The 26,678-nt window shown below is 36.3% G+C and overlaps 1 protein-coding gene across 3 annotated transcripts in view; it reads left to right on the forward strand.

Moving 5' to 3' along the window:
* Positions 1-3,259: 3,259 nt before the first annotated feature.
* The window catches only part of Pdgfd (platelet derived growth factor D), a 226,231-nt gene continuing 202,812 nt past the window's right edge, over positions 3,260-26,678 (forward strand). For all 3 annotated transcript variants that reach the window (XM_076843822.1, XM_076843825.1, XM_076843824.1), the window contains exon 1: positions 3,260-3,701. In XM_076843822.1, the coding sequence (XP_076699937.1) occupies positions 3,578-3,701 (124 nt within the window). In that variant the 5' untranslated portion in view covers positions 3,260-3,577. The remainder of the gene's footprint in view (positions 3,702-26,678) is intronic.

Consider the following 26,678-nt stretch of genomic DNA (forward strand, 5'->3'; position numbering starts at 1 on the left):
CATTTGAATCTGTAAAGCAGAAGGAAACATCCCTACCAATTGCATTGAATTATTATGTGCCATTGAAATTAAGGTTTTAAACACCCATAAAAGCAGTCAGTTAAGAAAAGAAAAGAACTTAATATAGGATAAGTGTAATTGTAAAGAGAAAATCATGGAATGGGTGATAATAAATGCATGCTATTTGTTGATAAAACAATACAATAATGTATTTTGCAGATACTTCATATAAAACACTTCACAATGATGTCAATATTTTAGGTATTTCAAGTCATTTGATACTATTGAAATTTTACCATAATCTGTCATTTTATGAATATTTCATTTCATTCTTTGGCATCCAGAATACTCATACATTATCTTATTTTTAATTTCAAATATAAACTAAATTTAATCCAATTCTCCTGGGCCAAATCATTGATCAAAATCTGATCATTAATTGTCTTAAAGCATCAGAGCCAATTTTGTCTTTTTTCTAAATTTACATCATAATTTTAATAAACTATATATCAAATACTTAGCCATTTTAAATAAAAAATGGTTTAAAGTATCTTTGGACCTGATAAAGCTATACATGTAGCACATAGTGAAGGCACAATTTTTTAAATAAAATACTGAGAATTCTAAAATAGTTCTTTAAAATAATCCAGTGCAATATTCCCATTTTGTAGGGAAGTATTGAAGTTCCATGAAAGTTTGGTATTCAACAAGCTCGGTAGCCTTGAGGCAGATCAGAAATTAGGATGTCCCGGTATAGTACTTTGGTTTTCTGAGATCTAGAGAAAAAAGGATGAACAACAAAGGAATATCTGCTTTGAATAAAATAGGCTTCAAAAAAAAATGACAACTATTGTCAAGAGAGCGATCCTGTATGAGTTGCTAGTTAAGACTGGTTGAAGTTTAATTTAAAAAAAAAAAAAATAAGAATAACACCAGTCGAACCACTTCCAGAGATGAAAAGACTTTGAAAAGTTCACACTACCTTTCATTCCTTTTCTATTGTGGCTTTTGTAAGTAGTAAAAAATCCAAGAAGATTTGAAAATGGAGTGGAAAATACCATTCGTGGGTTCAATTCATTTAAGGAAAAGAGTACCTGATAAAAATAGTGTCACATTCTGGCCTACCCTTTTATTGAATCTTTACTGCTAGAGTATTTGTTTGGGACAAATACCATTATACCTGGACCTATTAAAAGTTACTCTTTTAAATTTTTCTGAATAATAGATATACTTTTATTATATGAATATCATTGAACAATGGCTTCATATATACTAGTTAATTTACATTCATTGGAATAGTAATAAATATTTATAAGTCAATTTTCATTGTATTGATTCATGTTCTTTTCACCTATAATCATTTAAAATGTAGTGGTTAATTTAATGTTTGGTAAATTAGCTTGACATAGATGTGAAAAATAAATTGAAGCAATAGTATTGCTTATCTTTGAAACAGATCTTTCACACTCTCAAATAATTTTATTAAAAAATCCTATTTACTTTTACTTTCTATGGTTTCCTCTGATTCATTAGACTCTAAATTCCATGGGATTAGGAACTTTGTCTCTCTTGTTCATTATTTCATCCTCAAGATGCTTACAGAGTAGGAAAAAGAAAAATGTTAATGCTTAATTTATACTTGTTGAATGAATGAATGATTAAATGCAAACACAGATTCTATGCCTCTCTCCTCATTGCCTCTTCCAGGAGTTGATTATATTTAGAAACAGATTACTTTCCAGTGGATTTCAAACTTTTTGATCATACCCCCCATAGAATTATCTTCTATATTACCCTCTGTGTGTGTGTGCACCTGCACAAGTATACAACAAAATATTCATGAAACCAAATTATGATCTTCAAAAAACCCAGTCTTTATATTTCTAAGCTCTTGAATCCATCCTATTTAGTTAAAAATAATGCAGGTATTGAAATTTATTTCATGACCCACAAACCTGCATTTTGCAAAAACACTGTTTTAGGTCATAATGCTAATAGTGGTGAATCATGTTAATGTTTGGGTACCTTGAAGGAACACATGTATCCTAGGTGGTTTTGGATAGCTAATTACTTGTCAAGTCTATAATTTGCTGACCTTCCTAACCTATGCAGCAGCATCTAATTCCCTATAGATGGTTATCACTTATTCCCTATACCATAGCTCTTGGGAGCTGGAAGGCCTACAAGAAGTTGGAAATTTTGTCTTCTAGATGTCATTGGTCAGAAGTTGAGAAATTATGTAAATTTAGATTTGGATTCAACTGCAAACAAAACAATATATTAAAATTCTGTCATATAATTTCCCCCACAATCATACAAACTAAGATTGCTGTCCTTATTTTGTAAGTAAAATGACTGAGTCTCAAGAGGTGAAGTGATTTGTTCAGATGACACACTAGTAAACAGACAGTCTTGACTCACTCATTTTCTACACACAATGCTTTTCCTAGGGAGACAGGATGAGGATGCGTAGTGCAGAAGTTCCTTGAAATAAAGGCAGCTCCTCTGCAGTGCTGAGTTTCCAGGCACCCACAAAAAGGAGGATTCCCCAAGGCCTGAATGGCCCCTACCCCCGCCTCTTCCTAAGGGACTATGAAGGCAAAGGAACCTTATGTTCTCACGCAATTTCTTCACTCTGCCCATTCTATCATTAATCCACCCTGTCCTCTAAGCCCTTCTACTGTGCAGGGGACAGAGGTAGGACACAGGAAAGCGCTCTTAGCAACTGGTTGTTGCACTTATACATTTTACCACCTGAGTCCATCACAACTACATCTCTGTGAAATGAGAAGGGCAGGCTGTTTATTCCCCTGAGAAACTACCCTTGACTCAACTAAGGTCACAGTAACTGGGGTCCAAAGTAAATAAAACTCAGAATCAGCTCATTTTGCCTTGCACTTTTCCATTGTACATATAGTAAAATCTTGACTCAATACAATCTGATTTTGGTTACAGTAAAAAACAAAACAAAACAACAACAACAACAACAACAACAACAACAACAACAACAAAAAACCACTCCCAACTCCAATCATTCTTCCCAAATCCCACCATCACCAAGGCTAGAACTGTGGCCACCTTGTTCCCTGCACCCTTTTTGGTCCGACAAACATAAAGCCCAGGATAGTAAAAAGAGTCCTGTTCCACTGTCAAACTGGGCATGCTCAGTGGCAGTGCAGGTTTGGCCCAGGGAGCCAGGGTGCTCGCGCCGCCGCTTTGAGCTGTGTGCGCGCAGCTCAGGGGGCGCTGCCACCCGGGCCTGGCCGGACACGACGCCGCCTGCCCCCTGCAGCTTGTGCTGCTGCTGCCGGCCACAGGAGGGGGCGAACAAACGTCAACCTGTTGTTTGTCCAGTCACCCTTTATCAACTCTCAGCACCACAAGGAAGTGCGGCACCCACACGCGCTCAGAAAGTTCAGCGTGCAGGAAGTTTAGGGAGAGCTCGGCGATTAGCTCAGCGGGCCGGGCCAGCGCTGGGGAGCGCAGGCGGCGAGAGCGCAGGGAGGCGCGGCGTCCGTCCCGAGCAGATCCCGGTTTTTGTCTTGGAGCGAAGCTGTCCCGAAGTCGCTAATCCCAAATGCACCGGCTCATCTTCGTCTACACCCTGGCCTGCGCAAACTTCTGCAGCTATCGGGACACTTATGCAACTCCGCAAAGCGCATCCATCAAAGCTTTGCGCAACGCCAACCTGAGGCGAGATGGTAAGGGGCTCATTTTATTTACTAATTTTTAATTAAAACAGTCACGTTTGATGTCATTGTTCTTTCTGCCCACCTCCCCAAATCCTTCACATGAATTTGGACTGAATGCATTGTTTGGCTACGGAGTTGTTCTGCTTGTCTGTAGTTCCTTCAGCCCCTCCTTCCAGAATGGGGCTGACGGGTGTGGGACGCCAGCAGGAGGGCATAGTATGGATCAGGTGGCTCATCTTGCTGCACCCTGGAAAAGTCATTTTGGTGTCCAGAAGTCTGACACCAGGATGCTGTGCCTCATCCTGGAGTTGGAGAAAGTTGTAGACTACGCCACCCCTTGGTGAGGCTCTTAACCTTTTGGACTTATAACTAGCAAAGACCAGGCATTTGTGATAGGTGGAGTCAAGAGTGACCTTCTCTGGGTGATTTTTTAACTTAATTATGCATGTATTTTTAGTGCGTTTCAGTACTGCAATTTTATCTGGAGCAAGGTGACAATTTATTTATATATTAGTTATTTATTAGGAGAAGTTCAATGTTGCCCCTTCCAGACCCCTTAAGTGACTTTCTCTTGGAACTTATGTCTGGCTCAGAAAAGCAGTCTAGGAGATAGGGTTTCTGGGGCTTCCTCTGTCACCACAGGGGGACCTGGCTTCTGCTGTTAGTGCTCTTGTGTGGGAGGCTTCCACACTATTTGGAAGGAGAAAACTCCTGAAGCAGCTTGTTTGTTTTCCTTTGCTCTGGAGGACACCTGGGTCATTGGGTCTCAGAGACTCTAACTTCAGATTATTTACTTTCTGGAGCTTCCACGGACAATCTGAAGTTGGTTTATTCTTCAGTTCCCAGCTGTAGCTAATGTTCCGGTCATCTGCAGCTGTTTCTGGTATGCACCTAGACAGACCCTCAGGTTTTGAGGTTTTGTTTTCCCCTGAGTCAGTATCATCTCTCCTGCTTTCTTCAAGTTCTAACCCCCCCCACCCCCCACCCCCCGCCCAGGAAGATTACCAGCCTAATCTTATAGCATCCCTGTTTGAGCTGGTGACATTTGACTGTCTTACTTGTAAATTCATATTAATTATTTTATACCCATATCACTTTCATTCTTGGTGTGTTCTTATTTTGGACTTCACTGAAAGACTTTTGGACTTTGAAGGGAAAGTATAAACTTTACTATATTTCTGATAACAAAAAGACTGTGGATTTCAGTATGTTCAAGTCATTTGAAGTGGTAAGGTATGTTGTGGGGGAAGCCCCAGTCACCTTACTTTATTACAGTATTTCATATGAAATATTCCAGCAGTGCATTTTTAATAATCTGCTATCTTAGATAAAGCACAAAAGTTTCTTAGTAAAATTAACAAACCATTTAGGCCCAAGACCAAGATGTTATAGTTTTACTCTTTAAGGTTTCCACTAGAGACATATCTTCTCCTACTTGATTTTTTAAGTTTGTTCATGTTTGTACTTTATATGCCCTTTTAACTTCATAGAGTAAAATGCCACTTATGATTTGCATGACTTCATAGCCAAAATTTTGTAATCCTTAGCCTCCCAAGTATCAGTTACAAGAAGTCAAGGACAGAAAATGAAAAGTATGTAACCATTTTCCATTAGCCCAAGATTCTGTCTAAAACCAAGTTATGCAGCTGCAGCTCAGAATTTTTTAAAAATTATTTTTTGGGGTAGGGAATACTCTTATTTTATTTTTTATTGCTAAAACTCCATATGTCTAATCTATTTGGTAAATATTTTGTTCTAGCAAAATTTTGAAAACTACCATGGGTTTTTAATTTCTTTATAGTGTAGCCAGGTCTATTTAACAGTTACTCACACAGTTTAACAGTACACACACACACACACACACACTTTAATTAGCTCAGATTGCTAAATATTTTCCTCCATATCAGTTTCATCTTATAAACAATGCTGTGAAGGAAGAAAAGCTAGACACAGAAAATCATTTTATAGGGAGTAAAAATATTAACACTCTAATGAGGTTTTAGTTAAATTTTCAAATGGCAGCTTTTTCTTAAGTGCATATGATTCCCCTAAGGGGGTGAGATTGGGCTTTAGGGGTGAAAACTCTTAGCTATTACAATGATTTCTGTTGCTCTAAGGGGCTACAATATAAAAACAGATATAGAGTATATCAGTGGTGTTAACATTTCATGGGGAAGGAAGGTGAATAGAAAAAAATTGTTCAAAAAGACTGACAGAGGTTGGTAATGGTGAAGAGAAGGTTGAAAAACACTGTTGGAGAATTTTGGTGAGAGTGCAAAATTAAAGAATCTTTGAAGAGGTCTAGACGTCATCTAGAAAACTCTAATGGCCATATTTGAGCTGTCAGAAAGTAATAACTTGTTAAATTGACTCCAAGCTTTCTCAGCTTGCTTTCTCAAATCTTCTTCATGGCCCTTTGAAGAACAAAATATTCTTTTTATTTTGGATATAAAATTAAGGTAGGATGTAAACTTCAGGGAGATGTAGATAAGGAAGTTTCAAATACCAATTTAGGGCCTTTAGGAAATCTAGCCCTTAGATTAAAAAGCATAGGATATCACAAGAAAAAATAAATTGGCCATGATTCTTGGGAGGGATGGTAGAAACCATCACCTGATGATGGAACTATCTTCACATGTGAATGTCATTCATTTGTTCCTGCCAGGCTGAATAGGTGCTGCCTCCAGTTGTGGTCAAAAAGGAACAACAAGAGCAGATGTCCTGTAAGAAGGGCATCAGGTGTATTGCATTCTGTCTGGCTTGATACAGAAACTCACATGTGATCTATTGTGCCTAATAGGTCCAGATAACTGGGATAGCTAAGAAATGATATGCAAATATGTAGTGCTAGGGTTGTAAATGATAGTCTTTCTCAGTCATTATAGGAGGCTGGCTGGCTTTCATCTTCTGGCTTCTGGAAATCTCCATCATAATCTATTCTTGTTCTAAAGAGACATCACCAGAACCCTTCCATTTGCAGAATGATTATAAGTGCCCCTGTGGAGAAGTGTGGTTGAATTTGGTTCCTCTTTCTAGGAGGAAATTAGGCTGTATGCTAAAACATAATAATTAATGGTAATTATTGAGTGTTTATTCTTATATCAGAGTTTTTATTGTTCTTGCTCAGACCAAGATTTTTTTTGAACACAGACAAAAAATCCCAATTTAACCATAGCACTCTTGTTTTAGTGCCTATACGGTCCATGCCTTTGTGATAATAACTGGTCACAAGTGTGTATTGCTCAGAGTGTGTATCAAGAAGTGTAAAAGTAGCAATTAACTGACACTTACTTACTTAAAAATCTAACTTTCTGCCTATGGATTTAAGAATATACTTTCTTGACCTTTTGTTGATTTCTGAAAGTAAGGTGTTGCTGGTAAGCAGTGATGAATGATTTAGTTACGCTTGGTAAATATACCAGAACTTGAATTGTCTATTACATTATCATTAGCTAATGATAGGCTTGCAGTTTTAGTAATTGTGCTTATATTTTAAAGTAGTCAAGCTTTTTTTTTAAATGCGGCTTTCTATTGTCATCAATGGAAGTATACTGACTTTGGTGCAAAGATTAGAGATTAAACCAGGTGTGGTGGTGCATGCCTGTAATCCTAGTGACTTGGGAGGCTGAGTTGGGAGGATGCTAGCCTCAACAACTTAGACCCTGTCTCAAAATAAAAACTAAAAGAGCTGAGCTGAGGATGAGGCTCAGTAGTTAAGTGTCTCTGGGTTCAGTCCCTGATACCAATTTAAAAAACAAACAAACAAACAAACAAACTAGAGTTTAAGGGAAGGCAACAAAACAGAGGAAAATATAAACAAATTATTTTTTAAGTGTTTTAATAGAATCAGATTAGTGTCTAAATTCTCTGCTCTTCTGAATTTATAATTTCTTTTATATACTTTAAATATAAATACTTTAAATACTCTAATAGTATTTAAGACTCCCAATCTTATGAAGCATAGTGGAGATTACATATTGTAAATTCAACAACTTTGAATTGCCACCAGGGGTAATAATATTTAATTAAGATTCTTTTAAAGAGTACAGTTTAGCCAGGTGTTTGGATGCCATGCAAGTGGAGGATGCCAGTAATGGCATTGTGAAGTCCCTGAATGTCAGTGGATTTTTCTACAGGATTTTCCCTTTCAGTGCATAAGAGTAAAACTGTATTGTTTCAGAACAATAGAGTCAAACAATGGAGCAGAGCTCACAGGGCCATCCACCTTTTCTGACCGGCAAGAAACATAAGCATGCTGTCTCTGTCACGCAAGACTGTGAGCATATTTGGTCTCAAAGCCCCATCATCCTGAGTCTGGAAGGATATGCCCTTGAGAGCTGAGTCATAGTGCAAATCATCTTCCTTTTGGAACTTACTCTTGAATTCTCTTTTTTGAAATGATCTCATTAGTGTAAAAAGCTAGTTCCTGAATACCTTAATAAAAGCCTTCCTTTTATTAAGACAGGAAAGTCTTTTAGGTGAACCAGAGGTAGGATGTTTCTAACTCATCTATGCCTTGACATTTGGGTATTGCACTGATCTTTCTCAAGGGAACAAGATGGTTTTAGAGTAGAATTGAGTTAGTAGCTAAGTTGCCTATTCTCTTTCAAAGTTATCTCTTTTCAAGTGACTCTTTACTTAATCTATTTTCCAAAGACAAATGGTAAACAAATAGTTTTTTATCCTGCACTCTGCTGCTAAGTCCTGCTGTCACTGTTATTTATTTATTCGATGGTTATTTCTTGCTTCCGTCATATCTGCCATGTCTTGTCCTAGATGTTCAGTTGTTTAGCACAATATGAATGAAGCATACATGATCCTGCCATCCTGGAATCTGCAATCTAGTGAACAAAATGGACAAATAACTAGTCAGTTCCAAGTGTTGCTCTTAACTTTCTGATGTATTCTGAAGAGGGCCAAGTGCCTCAGAGGTCCCTGCAAGGGGACCTCAGAACACGTTAGCTTCAGATTTTCTACTGCTTCTTCAACAGAACAATTCCACATATATCTCCACACTTTTGATTTACATACTGTCTTCGAGTTCATCATAAAATTTTTGTTTGAAAAATTTATTTCACACTTAAGAGTGTAAAAGCACTATATAGTGTGATAGGTGCTTTTGTGGGGGAAGTGCATTCAGTCACAAGAATCTACAAGGAGCATTTAATGCAGTCAGAAGAGACTGAGAAAGACTTTCTGGAGAAAGAAGCACTTCAACATAGGCGTGAAGGATGAATGGAGTTCAGGAGGCAGGAGCCATGGGGAATGCACGTGGAGTTTCCTTGTGGAGAGAACATTTGCCAAGATATGGAAGTGAAAAATTCAAATAAGCAAGTGTGCAGTAGTGAAAATCCTGGGAAATAATGTGAGGGAGTTTGGCCAGAGTGCTAAGTGCAATGGGAAGTCATTGAAGGATTTAATTGGGACATGCATGGCCCCTTTCTGGGTTTGAAAACACTGACAGTGTTCCTGAGGAGTAGCCAGGCCAGCTGTAATGAAGACTGGTCTCCCTGCATACCCACTGTGAACAGCTACACACACTGGAATATTTCATTTGAAGTATGGTAATAGAAGACATGAATGTCTTTCCTCGTCCCAAATCTCCAAAACTTAGTGGCCTAGGCCTTATGACATTCCTGGTGTTCCTTACCCAAGATGCCTCTCTGGAGATCAGCACAGCAGATGTTATTTTTTTTAACACTATTTGAGGTCTCAATAAAGTAAGGTAAAGGGTGCAAGTGACCTGCCTAGTGTTTGTCCATGTAGTACTGCAAATACATACACTTCAGAATTAGTGTAATTTAAAAGGGACCATGTTCACATTAACTTTTGTATGAAGGACAGTTTCAGCAAGAATCTACAGGGGTAATAGATGCCAAAAAGAAAAGAATCCAACAAAAATGCTGCCGCAAAATGTTCTGTATCCCCATACAGTATTTCAGGACCAAATGTAAGTCATAAATAAAGGAGTAAGCCTATGGGACCGACAGTGCACGGGTGGACGTGCGGGAAGAAATATTTTCTTCTGAGAATTTTTTTTCCAGGGCAAGAATGAAGCATGCTTTGTTTCTCACAAGCACTGATGATGCATATAGTAATATATCTCTTCCCTATCTTCACCTTGTGTGCTGACATCTGTATATTTAATATTGAGAGATTAATGCTGTGCATTTTTGTGATTTGTGGAGTTTTTGTATACTTGCAAGGTAGGAAAGTCTTTGGAAGCACCATAATACAGGTACCTGAACTGCCTTTCATCATGAGGAGTGGTCTTTCATCATGAGGAGTGGTTTTTCCTCCGATTTCTTTAAACTTGAGCCCTTTTTTATGGAGTGTGCTTATGAGGTTGAATAGTTTTAAAGGTAATGCATTGTCTTAAAAGCAAATCAAACATGATTTGAAACCTCATATATTAGAATTCTTTTTAAAGAAAGTTTATTTTAATGTTTATCTTTATTTAACAAAAAATTATGTATATTTGTGTATTTATGGAGTATAACATGTTTGAAATATGTAGGGTGGAATGGCTATCAAGCTAATTAGCATATATGAATTAGCTCATCCTTTTTATGTGTGTGGAGAGAATGTTTAAAATCTACTCTTGTGGCAGTTTTCAGGGATATATTTCATTGTTATTAACTGTAGTCATCATGTTATCTATACTGACATTCTTGATTTTTAAAATTTGAAATCCAGCATGGTTTCTCTGGGCAGAAGGATCTCAGGGGCAGTGGCTGGTATGGGTTATGAGTGAGGGTTAAAGTTTTTATGTTGGTTCTGTGCAAGTCTTTTCAGACCCAAAGGGAGAAGATCCTAACAAGTTCTGCATCTTGTGAAAGATTAAATAAGCCACATGGCAGCCACCCGGTTTATGGAATTTAGCTATTCAGTAACCTTAGTTATAGAAAACAAAATTGACTGAACCAATGAATAGTCAGCAAATTCACTTATAAGTTAAAAGCAGTGATAACTGTGTATAAGTGAGTTCATAGATTAGTGGAGTGGATACTAAATGACCATTTTTCTTCACTTTCATGGTTTCCATATCCACATAGAATGGGAGTGTGGTATTAGAAGAAGGATGAGGACTGGTTCTGGTTATTCACACTACTAGCATGGAACAGTGACAGCCAGTGATTTTCCTGCCTCCTCTTAGGTTTCCAGGCCTTGGAAACTTTTCATGAGACCTAAGCAAGCACAGCTGGCTTAGGTTCCTAATTGAATTAAGTGAAAACAGTTCCAACCTATTTCCATATGTCAATAGGAAATTACTATATTACAACCCAGTGAAGTAGTTGATTTTTAAAATGATATCTTTGAGCCAGAAAGGAAAGTTCACATTATATGACTGATAGATTTACCAGGTATCAACTTCAGAAAATATGAAGTTCAACCAGAAAATTGACAGTGTTTACTATGGAAACCCTGTGGAAAAGAACAATTGGAGCCAGGATGATAACAAACTATAATTATCATTCTTTTAATGGTAACTAAAAGATTTGTATTATCAAGAGGGAGGTGAGTAAGGATTTTATTGGCCCTTTGGATTAGACCTGTTGGGTTCAGAATCCTTAATAACTTGATGATGAGCATAGGAAGCACATCTACCAAGCCTTCATATGTTAGTTGGGAAGTTAATAGTTTGGACCAGATGAATGGATTGAATTGGCAGACATTTTGTAAAGGCCCAGAATGTAAATATTTAGGCTTTTCATGCCATATGGTCTCTGTTGTACCTACTCAGTTCTACCACTGTAGCATAAAAGCAGACATAGAAATTGCATAAATGAATGGGAGGGCTGTAAAACTTTTAAAAATTTGCAAAATGTTAATAAATGTTTTTACGACTTTACTTACAAAAATGGACAGTTTGGCTATAGGCCAGTTTGCAGACAATCCACATGTTCTTGAGTTGGAATGATGTACTCATCTTCTCAGTATGAAATTTCACAGGGACAAATGCAAAGTCTATCTCTTTGTCTAGAAAATAAAAACAGCTGCAAAATTTTAGCATCAGCTTACTATGATTGATAGATTGATTTCATAGTGTCCCAGAGATTTCAATATGTTGTGTCTGTGTTTTTATTTACCTCTAAGAATTTTTAAATTTCCTCCTTGATGTCTTCTGTAACCCATTGATCATTCAGTAACCTATTGTTCATTCTCCATGTGATGTAGGAATTTATCTTCCTTATTTTATCGCTGATTTCCATTTTCATTCCATTATGATTGGATAAAATGCATGGTAATATCTCTACTCCTTTGTATTTGCTAAGAGTTGCCCTATGGCATAATATATGGTCTATTTTTGAGAAGAATCCATGTGCTGCTGAGAAAAAAGTAGATCTGCTTGATATATTCTATATATGTCAATTAAGTCTAAGTTATTAATTGTGTTATTGAGTTCTGTAGTCTCTTTATTCAACTTTTGTTTGGAAGATCTGTCCAGTGGTGAGAGAGGTGTGTTAAAATCACCCACGATTATTATGTTGTGGTCTATTTGTCTCATGAACTTGAGAAGAGTTTGATTGATGAACATAGCTGCATATATATTAATGATTGTTATGTCTTGTTGGTGAATGTTTCCCTTTAGTGTCCTTCTTTATCCCTTTTGGTTAACTTTGGCTTGAAGTCTATTTTATTTAATATGAGTATGGACATCCCTGCTTGCTTCCGAGGTCTATGTGAGTGGTATGATTTTTTCCAACCTTTCACCTTCAGTCTGTGTATGTCTTTTCTTATCAAATGAGTCCCCTGTAGGTAGCATATATGGATAGATGTCAATAACTGTATTTATCTCCCAACTGGTTTAGTTGAACAAATCTTTTGCTTCAACAAATGATGTAACTGCTCAACAACAATGTACATCTGGTATTAGCTTTACCACATTGTCAGAATCTGGGGGCAGCAATACTCTTAGACATCGGACTTTCTCCTGCACAGTATGAGTCCGAGTGTGATGTGCTCTTGGTCCTTCCCCTCTAAACAATTCCATCTCTTTGGGGCTCCATCGGCTTCTGACATGAAACTATAAGGTTCCCTACTCTTCTGTCTGAAATATTCTTATTGGCTCCATCACTTTAGCCAACAAATATGTTGCATCTCTCTGTACCATTCCACAACAAACTCTTCATTTTAACACCATATAGACTTCCTTAGACTCACCATAACACATCCCTTGGGATCTGAAATCATTCCCACTGTTCCAGGGAACCGTCTTGGGTTAGGTCACCATGATTCCTAGTCTCTTCTTGAAACATTCTCTTTCCCTGACTGGAGGCTGCTCTTTCTTTGTGCTATCAAATGACGGGTTTGAAGTGGTGGTAGAAACAAAGCCAAAACTACCACAGTACTCATTTTAGGTTCTTTGGAAAAGCAAGATTAGAGAAGGCCTGAAAATGTGTAATTTTATGTTATTTTCTTTCCCTGTAACTGATAGAAATAGTGAAAGGAGTAGGAGAGATTTTTGAATGTTAAGGGATCTTATTAATATAAAAAGAAAGAACATTGTAAGTTAAAAGTCATGCCACATTATAATCTATCAAGTTCTACAACAGTAGCATTTTTGTGGCTAAAACACAAAAATGTTTTAAAAATAGACATTGAACACACATATATATTTTTCCCTAACATTATTATTCTCTAAAAAAGTTTTATTTATTTATTTATTTTAGTTGTTGATGGACTTTTATTATTTTTATTTATATGCGGTGCTGAGAATTGACCCCAGTGCCTCATACATTCAAGGCAAGTGCTCTACCACTGAGCCACAACCCCAGCTCTCCCTAATATTATTGAGTACTTTTATTTCTGTACCTTGCCCAGATCTCTTTGGTTGGTCTTCTGATCTGTATAGGATTTACCTTATTTATTAGGCACTAACCTTAACTTTATTTTCTCACTTTTTTCACTGATCCTCTCTCTGGAGAGTCTTACTTTGTCCAAAGTATTAATGGCTACTTAACATGCAAATGACTCATGAGTCTCTACTTTCTGCTTTGACCTCTTTACTGGGCCGTAGACTTGTCTTTTTATTTCACTGCTTGAGGTCTATAATGAGTGATCCCACTGGTACCTAATGTAAATCCTCCAATTCAGTAAATAATAATGTGAAATCATTTTTTAAATATTAGACTATTTATCCAGTGGCAGATTCCTTAACATTATGAATCCTTTTGTTGCCGCTGTTGTGTGTCCAGCCAGTCATAATCATTTTTGTGTGAACTGTTCAGTGAAGGCACAGATCAGATGTCACGTTTTGAATAGAGGAAATGCCCCACACTGGGTAGTCTCTCCTGACTCTCACTTCTCCCCAGGTGGAATTGTTTACTCCTTTATCCAGCATTTCTATAATAATGCTTGAAGTGTGACTTATTTATTTGTATACTTAATATCTGCTTATTTGTGTGTGCCAATGGACTCAACGCAGCCAAACATTCTCCTTTTCCTCTTTACTGGCTGGCACATAGGAGAAGCTTATGAAGGTTTGATGAATGTGTGAATTTACTAGCGGGTGCTCTCTTTTTATGACAAATGATTGGATCATACGAGCCCTTTCACTATCAGATTGAAGGAGAAAAGGTGTTTCTCTTTCAATCCTGTCTTTTCAATGCTTGGGCTTAAATATTCTGAATCTAGGCTGACTGCTGGGTTTCTTAATTATCTGGTGTTTGTTATATCATTGACCAGGAGAGAGAACATAAGGGCAAGAAAGAGAGAAGGTCATAGCAATAGGAAATTAATTTTTGTACACATCCATGTGGAAAAACCTAGAGGCAGAAAATCAAGAGAGAAATACATATTTGCATTGAACGCTTTCATAATGCTCATGAAATAACCGAATATATTGTTAAGTCTTTAAAGTAAATGCTCTATGATAATAATACCTCATATTTCTGAAGGATTTTTAACATGACAAAGTACTTTGATATCCAAAGAATTTGGTTCATAATTCCAAGATTACTTTTTTTGGACTGCTACCTTAGGTGAAAGCCTGACATCTTGGGTTAATTCAAATAACAATGAAATATAGAGTATTCTCAACTCTCTCAATAGAATCAACAACAAAAGTCAAAATACCATACACATAATACTAATGAAACTGATCCTTTTTGGTACATCTTACCACTATTATTTGAATACTTTCACATGAAATTTTTGCTACTTAATAAAAGGGCTTAAAAGAAAGAGGTGAAAATATCTATCAAAGAGCAAGTCAATCTGGATGGCAAACTTTAGAAAGGTGAGGAAAGATTAATGCATCTTCTTTTCATATTGAGTTTTCTATGGAGAAGGATATTCACAATATATGTTATTTTACAGAGGATAAAACGAGAGTTGTTGATGGAAGAAGGTGTACAATTTTTATAATCACAAAACTTTATTGATAAAGTTACTAAGCGTAAAATTAAAGGATTTAACAAAATAATGTAAAAAACAAAAAACAAAAAAAAAAAAAACACTAGAGGGGCTGGGGATGTGGCTCAAGCGGTAGTGCGCTTGCCTGGCATGCACTGCAGCGCTGGGTTCGATCCTCAGCACCACATAAAAATAAAGATGTTATGTCCGCCGAAAAATAAAAAGTAAATATTAAAAAAAAATTCTCAGGAGGGGAGGGGAGGGGAGGGAGGATAGTAGAGGATAGGAAAGGCAGCAGAATACAACAGACATTAGTATGGCAGTATGTAAAAACGTAGATGCGTAACCGATGTGATTCTGCAATTTGTATAGAGGGAAAAAATGGGAGTTCATAACCCACTTGAATCAAATGTATGAAATATGATATGTCAAGAGCTATGTAATATTTTGAACAACTAATAAAAAATTCTCTCTCTCTCTCTCTCTCTCTCTCTCTCTCTTTTAAGAAAAAACTAGAGTAAATACTATTTAAATAGCTCCAAAAAAAAAAAAAAAGCTACTGTGGCATTATAATGTTTTGATTCTGAGCCCAGATGTAATAAAAAATGCTATTCATTCATTCAACAAATGTTCTTTGAGTACTGACTAAATGCAGAGCTCTACATGAAGAACTGTAGAGCAGCAATAGTTAAACCTAAGGTTTGGTCTTTGCTCACTTAAAGCTTCTACTTTGGCTGAACAGGGAAAATGCACTTATGATTAAATACAAGGCAAGACGGCACAACATGAGTGTCAACATTTTGTGACCTAGGGTATTTTATTATTTTTTTGGCAGTTGATGTTTTGTTGGGTTATTTTAAGAATATCAGTATTAAGATTGTGTCCTGTTGATCAAATTATAACCACAAATCATCTATCCTAATATGTGGGTTCAGAAAAAGAAAATAATGATTAAGCTGTTATTAAACACAATATTATTTGAAAATGAAAGGGAAATCTCTTAGTAATCACTATTATTATATTGATAAAAACTTGAATAGAAAAATAACTTTTAATTGTATTTTCTTAAATACTATCTTAACTTTTGTCTCCTGTCTTTTCAATTCTTGGGCTAAATATTCATGAATCATAAAAGTGAACATAAGGATTCAGTAAGTAACCCAGTAGTACTTTGTAATGTGTGATATGCAGTAAGATTATTTGACCACTGGATGGCAGTAGACAAAGGTAGCTTTGTGCATCATATTTTCTTTTCCTCCCTATCTTGGTTGTCTTTGTAAACTAAGGAACTCTCATGTTTTCTAAATACATTTTTTTAAAAATCAAGAATAATGGGAATCTATCATTAATATGCAACTATTCTATTCTGTATGATATCAGTAAACTCTCAAAATAAATTAACGCATACTGAATCAGTTTAGATAACTGTTTTACTGCTTTGCATCCTTTATGTGTCCAGCTGTATGTGTGTGTAAAGATAAAAAAAATTCAGTTTAGAAACACTGATTAGTTGAAAATAGTTTTCTAAACAATGAATGCATGTATGTAGTCATTGACTGACAAGTTTTTTTTGGACACATGACTAGCTAGTTGACCATTCCGCGTTACTTGCCAGATGAATGGTTTATCAAAAATGACTGACTTTGGTGGACTAAAGCATGGTTGTAATATCAGAAGTGAGAAATAATCATCTCCTCATGTTGTGATTTTTAAGATCCTATGAAAATGTGGGGCAGAGTGGTGAAAAATGAAATAAGGTGTAAGAACAGAATGGTTAAGCCCTGAAGCTCACTACCAAGTTGTTGAATAGTAATCACTTGTGGGTGTACAATTGCCAAGATTGCTACACATAAGAAAAAAAGAAACCTGGTTATGTTCAAATTTAAAGTGATATGCAGAGCTGATTATTTCTAGTGACTGTTTTAAAGCAGATTGGAAACACATGTACTAAAGTCTATACTAAGCTGAATAATGAGTACAAAGACTGACACTGTAATTCTGGAACCTCTCAGTGTTGCCTTATATGGTAAAGATTTTGAAGATTAAGGATTCTGAGATGGAGAAATGATCTTGGCTATCTGGGTGGGTCCTAAATGGAATCACAAGGGTCTATATGTGAGAGTTGAAGGAGAGATTTGACTCAGGTAGAGGAAGAGATGGCGGAGTGACCACAGAGACAGAGATTTAAGTTATGGTCCCACAAGCCAAGGAATGCGAGCAGTCAGCAGAAGTTAGATGAGGCAAGCTTCCCTAGAAGCTCCTGAGGGAGCATAGCCCTGCCAACAGCTAGGTTTGGGTTTATTCAAGCTTATCTCAGACTTTCAGCCTCCAAAACTGTAAAAGAATACAAGTGCATTGTGTTGTTATTGCAGCCCAATAAACTAATACAGGGTCTTTAATATGAAAAATGAATAGATGAACTGCCTAATTTTTTGAGCCCAACTTCTCAGCTCTTTATAAAACTTCATGGCCCAGTAAATTGATTTTGACAGTTCAATGGTTTAGATCAGTTCAGATCTCTTCCCTTGAGAATATTGTAGTAAGACAAGCCTAATTTCTGCTCTACCTCCCTAGTAAAGTTTTGAAAATTTTGACTCCAAATCTTACCTTATGCAGTTGATGAAAGGGGCAATACTCCTATGTTTTATATTATAGTTGATTTTTAAAACTTTCTTTTAACCCAATATGTCATTTATTTCATTGTTGGCTGTTATGGTTATTTACTTATGAATTTTTGTTATGAGCCCACTGTACATTTCTGTCTGAGACTTAGTGTTGAAAATTATGTGATAGTTACTTTGTTAATTAATTCTGTGATAATCATGTAATAATAGCCATCATCTACAAAGTACTTACTATTAGAGAATGTTGATGTATATTAAATATTTAAGCACAATGACAAAAGTATATATTAGGAAATGGAAACAAAGAAGATCTATATCTAGATGAAATATTTGGTAATATTAAATTATTGGTAATTTGAAGTACAGGATGGAAACAGAGAACTGAAGTTGAATTTCTGAGCCCAAGGCTCTTAGCTGTAATTGAACCCAACTGTTGCTGCTCTTCTTAAGTGATCATTATCCAAGAAAAATGTAACACAAGCCACATTTACTAAAAAATATTTATCAGTGACATGAAAATAATATAATGTGTTGTGATGAATCCAACTACTATGTATAACTATAAAGTGCTAATTAAAAAAAATAAAATAAAAAAGTAAAAATATATTTAAAAAATGCAGGAAATTGGGCTGGGGTTGTGGCTCAGCAGTAGAGTGCTCACTTAGTGCATGCGAGGCCCTGGGTTCAATCCTCAGCACCACATAAAACTAAATTAATAAAAACAAAGGTGTTGTGTACAACTAAAAGAAATAAATATTTAAAAATTCAGGAAATTAATTTTTATGCTTTATATGTATAAAATATTATTTTCTATATGTATAAATATTATTTCAGTATCCAGTATTTTTAAATTATTGAGATTTCTTTTAGGATTTTTTGATCATAGTAAGTTTTTAGAATGTGGCATGAATTTCATACTTAACACATCTGATTTCAGGCTACTTACATTTCAAATAATCAATGGTGTATGTGGTTAGTCATTACCAATTTAGATGGCACAGCTCCAGAATATTGAGGTTATTTACTTAGACCAACCCACATTATGATTGGTTAATTTCCAGTATAAAAATTAATTTATGAAAGCTTATTTGCCATATGTCACAGTCAAATGAGTCACTTTTTAGGAAAATTAGCAATTCTGTATGGGCAAAAAGTGTGTGGTTTATAGTGTGTTTTATTATTATATCAACATTGGTACAATTGACATTTCTGTTTGCTTTCATATTTTCTTTAAAAGTAACTCACATTTTTTCAAATAAACTTAGTCTATTAGGATACTTGGTTTTTATGGCAGGTGCAAAATTTCTGATATTTGAGAAATTTCTTAGGCTGACAGAAGCTGACACTTCGTATTTCTTCTCTGATTGGGGAAAACTGTGCTTAACTAGCACTGACCTTGCCTTTTCATTACCAACTTAATTTGATTCAAAAATGATAATGAGTTTTATCATTTGACCATTTTAAAGAGCTGTTCTTTCTGACTAGTTAGTAAATGATTTGTGGACAGCAGAATCCTGATATCTGTTGGAGAGTTAACTATCTGATATTTGTTTTTAAATATTTATTTTTTAGTTGTAGTTGGACACAATACCTTTGTTTCACTTATTTATCTTTATGTGGTGCTGAGGATCGAACCCAGGGTCTCGCACTTGCAAGGCGAGTGTTCTACCACTGAGCCACAACCCCAGACTCTATCTGATATTTGATAAAGATTTTAACAAAGGAACTATGTTTCCTTGGATTTAGAGGTCTTGGACAACACGTATTTGGAGTATGTATTTTTAGCAAAACTGAGTATTGTGAAAACTGTTAGGCATTTTCATTTTTCAGATCACCTATATAATATGTGGCCCAAAATTTAAAAGTGATTAATAAACATTATTATACAAAGTTGCCAGGCCTGATGACACACATCTGTAATTCCAGCAGCTGGGGAGGCTGAGGCAGGAGATTTGCAAGTTCAGATCCAGCCTCAGTAACTTAGCAATGCCCTAAGCAACTTATGGAGACCCTGTCACAAGTAAAAAATAAAAAGGGCTGAAGATGTGACTCAGTGGATAAGTACCCCTGGATTCAATCCCAGTACCAAAAGAAAAAAAAAGGATTATTATAGAAATATAGATAATTCCTGCTTTTGTTAAGTGTCATATCTCAAGCAAGCTTTTGGTTGGGTCTTTGTTGACATGGCCTTTAATTTACTTACAATTTGGGCAAGCAAAAATATTCTATTTAATAAAATGGCTTGTAGGGCTGACTTGTTTTTCCTTAATTGACTTTAGAAACATCTTGTTGGATTCTCGTTCCATGAAAGACTCATATATAATGGTGCCCTGTAAAACTTCCATTGCTGTAAAATTTATCTCTTCTGTATATGGAAAACTCAATCTAAGTCGCCCATTTTGATGTCTCTTCACATGAAGGACCACACACCATGTACCTAGTTTTCAGAATAACCACATGGGATTGAAAAGTCTCGTTCTAAGGAAGAAACTCCTTCACAAGCTCAGAATCTCTTCAGCAATTCTATGTGTGTCAGGACACAGCATGACTCTTATGTTGTTGAAAACATTTCATTTGGAAGGCACTTTTCATTTTTCAGCAAAGAAGTGATTTTTTTTAAACAGTTTTAGTATTCCCTGGTGCCTGGTGTGCACCATTCTCACCTATCTCTACCTGAAATTAGATCATTTAGTTTTATTTGTTTATGTTCTGTTTTCTCTCAAGGATGTAAACTGTATAAGGATAAAGATTTTGCCTTTTATTTCCTAGCTCCTGGAGTGTGGCTAGGGGAGAGAGGGATTTAGTCAATATTTGCTGGATGATTGAAGCAATATCGGGGTGCAATGCAGCTAAAGTCCAAACTCAAAGCTTACTGGAGATGTCTGGGGAGAGAGAGATACCTAACTGATGCTGATGAGGCTGAACTTTTAGGCCTCCTGTCTGGGTTACTGCATTTAGGCCCTACTACCAGATTGTGTATTCATTGTAAAAGTGTCAGACTCCACAAAAATTTGGGTAATTCCTGGGTATTGTTATCTGCCTTGTCATTTAAAATTTGCTCTGAAGAAATGTGGAAACAATTGAAACTATGTTCTATCTGGTGAAAAAATTAATGCAGCAGAAGCTCTGTTACTTCCAAATCTGGATTAACCACATTGTTTGGTTTAATACAAAACATGCTAAGTGACCAGTGCCCACAGTGATTGAGATGCTCTTGTGTTACTTCTCTGTCACACATTTCTGCTCCCACCACTGAGACCTGCATATCCCAGAGGTCTGTTGTATATGTTCCCAAACATATGTCTTCCAGTTGTACAGTTACATAACTTAATTAAGTATCATGTGATATAGCAAAGTATGAAGGTAAAAAGGAGTTTTATCTCTATAAATATGTAATAGGATGCTTTACCCAAACATCAATGGTGAGTTGGTTAAAAGATTATTGCTTTACTGAATTTGTCGGCTTGAACTTCCATAGCAAAATGCCACAGATGTGGTGGCTTAAACAGCAAATATTTATTTCTCACAGTTCACGAGCTAGGAAGTTCAAGATATAGGTGCCAGTAAATTCATTTTCTGGTGAGGCTGCCATTCCTGATGAGCAGATGGTCACATTCATGCTGTAACCTCACATGGTCTTTTCTCTTCCACGTGCAGAGGGTGAAAGCTCTGGTGTCTTGTTTTTTTTTATAAGGATGCTTCTCCTACATAACGAGAATCTCACCCTTAGGATCCTCCTTTAACTTTAATTGCCTCTCGAAGGGTCCTGTCCATAAATACAGTTACAGTGGGAGATCAGGATTTCAGCATGTGATTGTTGGGGGATCCCTAACGATTAAGAATGTGTTAGATAACTGTTCTGCCTAGTTGGAAAATAAAATAAAATACTTAAAAAGGCCAAAAGGCATTATATGTAAATTGCTTTACAGGCATCTTTACCTTTTTCTCTATTTTTAAGAAAGAGAAATTGAAATGCATAGGTAAGGTATGAAAATGGCTTATTCAAGAATGATTACAAAGAATTTTAGCAGCATTAAGACATACTCAGAAGACAGGCCTGTGTATCTCATCAGAAGTGTCACAGGAATGCACATTTATAAGTCTTGAACTAAAGTAAAATGTGAAACTCCCCATTTCAACTTGCATTTGAAATTAATCCAATACTGTATCAACTATGTTAAACAAAAGGGTTTCCATTGTGTGTATGGAAAAAAAAGTGTCTTGAAGAGATGCTTGTATTGTATCATGTTTCATCTAGTTTGTACCAGCAGAGGTTAATGAAATTCATTAACCTGAAGAGAAAATCTACCCTGATGAAAGACCATATGGAATAATGATTAAGGGTAATAAGACCTCTGAAGAAATTAGTGATACAGCCACGTCTATTATGAAATGAATGTGAAGATTAAACAGTTAGTGTATGTAAAACATTTAGCAGTGTCAGAGAAATAGCATTTAATAAATCACAGGGCATTCAGATGCCCATATTTAGTCATATGTTGGGTAAGTGATATGTTCACATTCCCACATTTTTGGGATTAAACCATAAATGATTAAAGTTCTATCTTAGTACAAGTGGTACTAACAGCTATGACTACAGCGCATGTATATGAGGGCTTCTTGGACTCACCAAATTTTATCACCGGAAAGCTACTTAGAGATAGTCTTTCCTTCCTTCCTTCCTTCCTCCCTCCCTCCCTCCCTCCCTCCCTCCTTCCTTTCCTTCCTTCCTTCCTGTGGTTGATAAACAGAAAGGAGCAGTGTCTTGCCTGATGTCACACACTGGCAGGGTCAGGAATTAAATACAAGTTTTCTGTCCTCTCATCTTTCTACAGTATTTCAGATGTTCCTGTCTGTTAGTAGATATGACAATTGCCGATCTTGGTGAAGATGAATGGGAAAAGTAAAAGTGGCTTCACCATCCCCTTATTGGTGGAGGTTTTAGTATGTCTACCTTTCCCTACAACGTTATGTTCAGTTTGGATTTTTATGTGGTAAACATAATGGCTATTTTTTTTTTTTTAGAAAATTTAATCAAAGGGTAGTTATACAAATTGAGAATTTGTGGTTTATCCTTTTTTGTTGTTTCTTATTTATAAGCCTAACTTCCAGTGTCCACTTGCCGGAGTGTGTTCAACCAAAGTCAGGGTCATGCAACTGTGCAGCCTATGCATGCAGACTAAACTGTTTAGCCATCTATTTTTTATGTATAAACACAATAACATACATACACTTGGAGATCAGGATGAAATCTATTCTTGGGTTGGGAATGTAGTGGATAGGGGCAGGGCACTTACCTAGCATGTGTGATATATAAGGCACTGGGTTTGATCATCAGCAACAAAGCACGATGTCAGACAGATAACAGAGATTTTAAAAATATGTCAAATCATCTCTCTCTTCATGTGAATCTATATCTCTCTACATACATACACATGTATATTCACAAGTACATACATATTCCCAGGTGCATGATAATTTTTGATGTATATATACAGGCACACGTTTATGAAATTGGATGTGTCATGTGTTACATATATTATAAAGATGCCCATGTGGTGCCATTAATATGGTAGTAATTGGTATGCTAAGTTTTAAAACATGAGGCGGCTGCAGTTCAACTAGGTAGGGCCATTAACCCCAGAAAGTTAAGCATTCTTTAAAAAAAAAAAAAAAGTGGTGTGTGAACCAGACTATAAAAATGGTATATTAGTTGCCTAAGGTGCTGTATCAAACTCCCACAACTTCCATGGATTAAAACTACAGAAATTTATTCTCTCACAGTTCTGAGGACAAGAAGTCCATAAATGAGGTGTTGGCAGGGTCGTATACCCTAGGGAGGCTGTGTAGGAGAATCTGTTCCTTCACTGTTGGCTGCTAGCATTCCTTTCCTTTGGCCACATTCCTTCATGGTCACTTTGTCTTTTTCTCTTCTGTGTGTGCCCAATAGCCCTTGACCTTTGTTTTATAAGGATAATTGAGATTGCATTGAAAGCTCACCTGTATCGTCCAGAATAAGCTCTCTTCTCAAGATACTGAATTTAATCACACCTTTTGTGTGCATGTGTGAGTTGGGTGAGGAAGACAACTTTCAGCTCCCTACAGATGAGAACCATTTAGAGAACTGAATTTGGGGTGTGCATTATGGGCTGAGAAACTAGGCTCAACAGAGGCAGGAAAGACAAAACATGCTGGGTAACAAGGAGGCATGCCTCCAGGAAGCAGGATGAGTTGTGTTTGGAGGAGAGGGAGGAGCTAGCAAAGGTAAGTTGGGGCCGGGCCATGGAAGTTCTTTCCTCCAGGGAAGCCACAGTGAAATGAACTGGAGAACTAGTGAGCAAGAGATGGAAGTCTATTAACAGCTCATTGGAGACCTCCCCAAAGTCTACCTGCATCTATTAGCTATGAGATTGTAAAGGAAGGAAAGAGTTCTGAAGTCAAACCAACAAATGGAATTTGTAACTGATATGCTTTAGAAGACACTGAAGATATTTCCAGATGCAGGGATAACTGAGAAGACTTAGGTTTGATGGGTTGCTTCTGTTGCCAGTGTGACATCCAGAAGATTCAGACGCTTTTAGAAATGTGGAGTTGGTTTCCAGAGGAGAGCCTGATGCTACAGTTATCTGTTCTGAAGTATAAGGCTCCAGAGGAGAGAGAGAAGAGGAAGAAGAGAATGTCTTTCAAGGGACTGTCCTAAGGGCTGTTTCCTTTACATTTTAAGTGACGAAAAAGGAGAAGCCACATTCTTATGTTTCCTATGTTTCGAAAAAGTGCATTCTGGGCACTTCTTGACACAACTTAATCCATGGACACAGAGGATTGTTGGATTTACAGGATTTTTCATGCATTGAATGCTTACACAAGGGCTCAATCTCTGTATGTTGTCTCTGCCTAAATGCTGATGTGTGAATCGCACTTTGATTCTTTGCATTTTGTGCTAAAGTAATTTTCTCTAATTATGACCTTATTAAAGTAACATGGTTATATTTGCTTTTTGTTTTATGGTAATGACTGATAAACAAAATGCTAATTGGCATTACAATTTTGTGCTATATTTATTCTGATATTCAAAATGGTTTAATTAGGATTTAATTTGCACACCAGCCTGAGTAGTTGTCTATACTGATATTTCCTTTGGCTTTTTTGGTTTGGAGAAAGTTATTTGTTAAGGCATGACAAGAGCCCAAAGCTTTGCCATTTTGTGTAGTGTTACTGGTGATTTTTCTGGGAAGAAAATGTTGTTTACTAACCAAGGAAAATATATATTTTACTCCAGTAATGTCATTGTGTGTGAAGTTTTGTTGTTTCAGGTGAAAAAAATCACTGGATTATCTTACATCCAGTTGAAAGCATAGCTTCTATATCTAACTTTTGTGTTAGTCTTTAGTCTTTAGTGTTTGTGATTGGGTTGTTGTCCCAGGAGCTTATCCAGATCCATATAAACCTGTTCATTCAACACTTGTCAGAAAGCAATTTCTCCTAGAGCACCTGGTGCTCACCTTTTCCCATTTATTGTCTATTACTTTTACTTATTGCACCTTTCAGCCTTCTCTATTAGAAGTTGTATTTTCTCCTTTAGTCCCTTATTACGTGCTGTGAGGCTCTGAGGGTGCAGAATAGGGCAGCAGATTCCTGCCTAAGGAATCCTATGCTCCGTTATCTACCATTTCACTGTCTACATAATGGTTCTGTGTCATCTGTAAACTGAAAAGAATATCATTGTGCAATGTCATTAGAGTAGATAATGTAAAATAATTTAAACACCATACAATGTATGGCATAAAATTGTATGTTTAATATGATAGGTATTCAAGTCATCTTACTTTGAAATGACATAGTCAGACCACAAAAAAGGAAAGGCAGATGGACTAAAGTTGTGCATCTCAATTTTTGTTGTGCATCTCAATTTTTGTTGTGCAATGGAATTCCTCCAGGATCATGTTAAAATCCAGACTGCTTGAGGAATGAGGTGGTCTGTGGAAGACTTAAGATTCTGCATCTAGCCCATTCCCAGATGAGGTCCATGAGGCTCCTTTGAGGATTGCACTTTAGTAGCAAGACATGAAGGAACTGGTGCTTTACTGTAATACGCATAGGATCTATGAGATGTTATTTATCCTATCTAAATAGGTTAAATATTAGATAGGCTAAATAACCAGGAAACAAAACTTATCTAACCAGAGAGTTTGCTGTATTCCCTATGAGCTCCATAATGAAACCTTTTAAAATGCAATTTTTGTATAAAATAAATCTTTATAATGCATATTTCCATATTGAGGTTTCTAAAAGTGGAATTTTAATGTAATAAAAGTTAAGTTATAAATTAGAATTAGTTGTCAATGTTTTCTCCATTCAGTACAAATGGTAATTTCAGGTAATAAACATAAATTTATTTTGTTTTTTAACTCATGGTACAATAGCCATCACAATTTATGAATTTATACCATTTGTTCTTTTTGGTTTGTTTGTTTTATTTGTTTTTTTTTTTTATTTTTTGGTACTGGGTATTGAACTCAAGGGCATTCAACTACTTTGCCACATTCCTCAGCCCTATTTTGTGTTTTATTTAGATATAGGGTCTCACTGAGTTGCTTAGGGTCTTGTTAAGTTCCTGAGGTTGACTTTGAACTCACAGCTTCCTGAGGTTCTGGGATTACAGGTGTATGCCACCACTCCTGGTACCATTTGTTCTTTTTTTATTGATTTTATTATTTTTTTTAAATACATGACAACAATGGGATGCATTACAATTCTTATTACACATATAGAGCACAGTTTTTCGGATCTCTCTATATAAAGTATGTTCACACCAATTTATGCCTTTATACATGTAATTTGTATTTTTTTTGCATTACAATTCTTAATACTCAGGCAACATTCATATCCATACTCTATGTCAGCTTATGTACCCATAGTTCAGCAAGTGTTGGCTAAATGTAGAAGATAAAGATAAACAGGTATAGTTTCTGATTTCAGAAGCTCATTTTCTGCTGTGGAGGCA

The sequence above is a fragment of the Callospermophilus lateralis genome, chromosome 2, assembly GCF_048772815.1.
Source record: "Callospermophilus lateralis isolate mCalLat2 chromosome 2, mCalLat2.hap1, whole genome shotgun sequence".
Classification (NCBI taxonomy): domain Eukaryota; kingdom Metazoa; phylum Chordata; class Mammalia; order Rodentia; family Sciuridae; genus Callospermophilus; species Callospermophilus lateralis.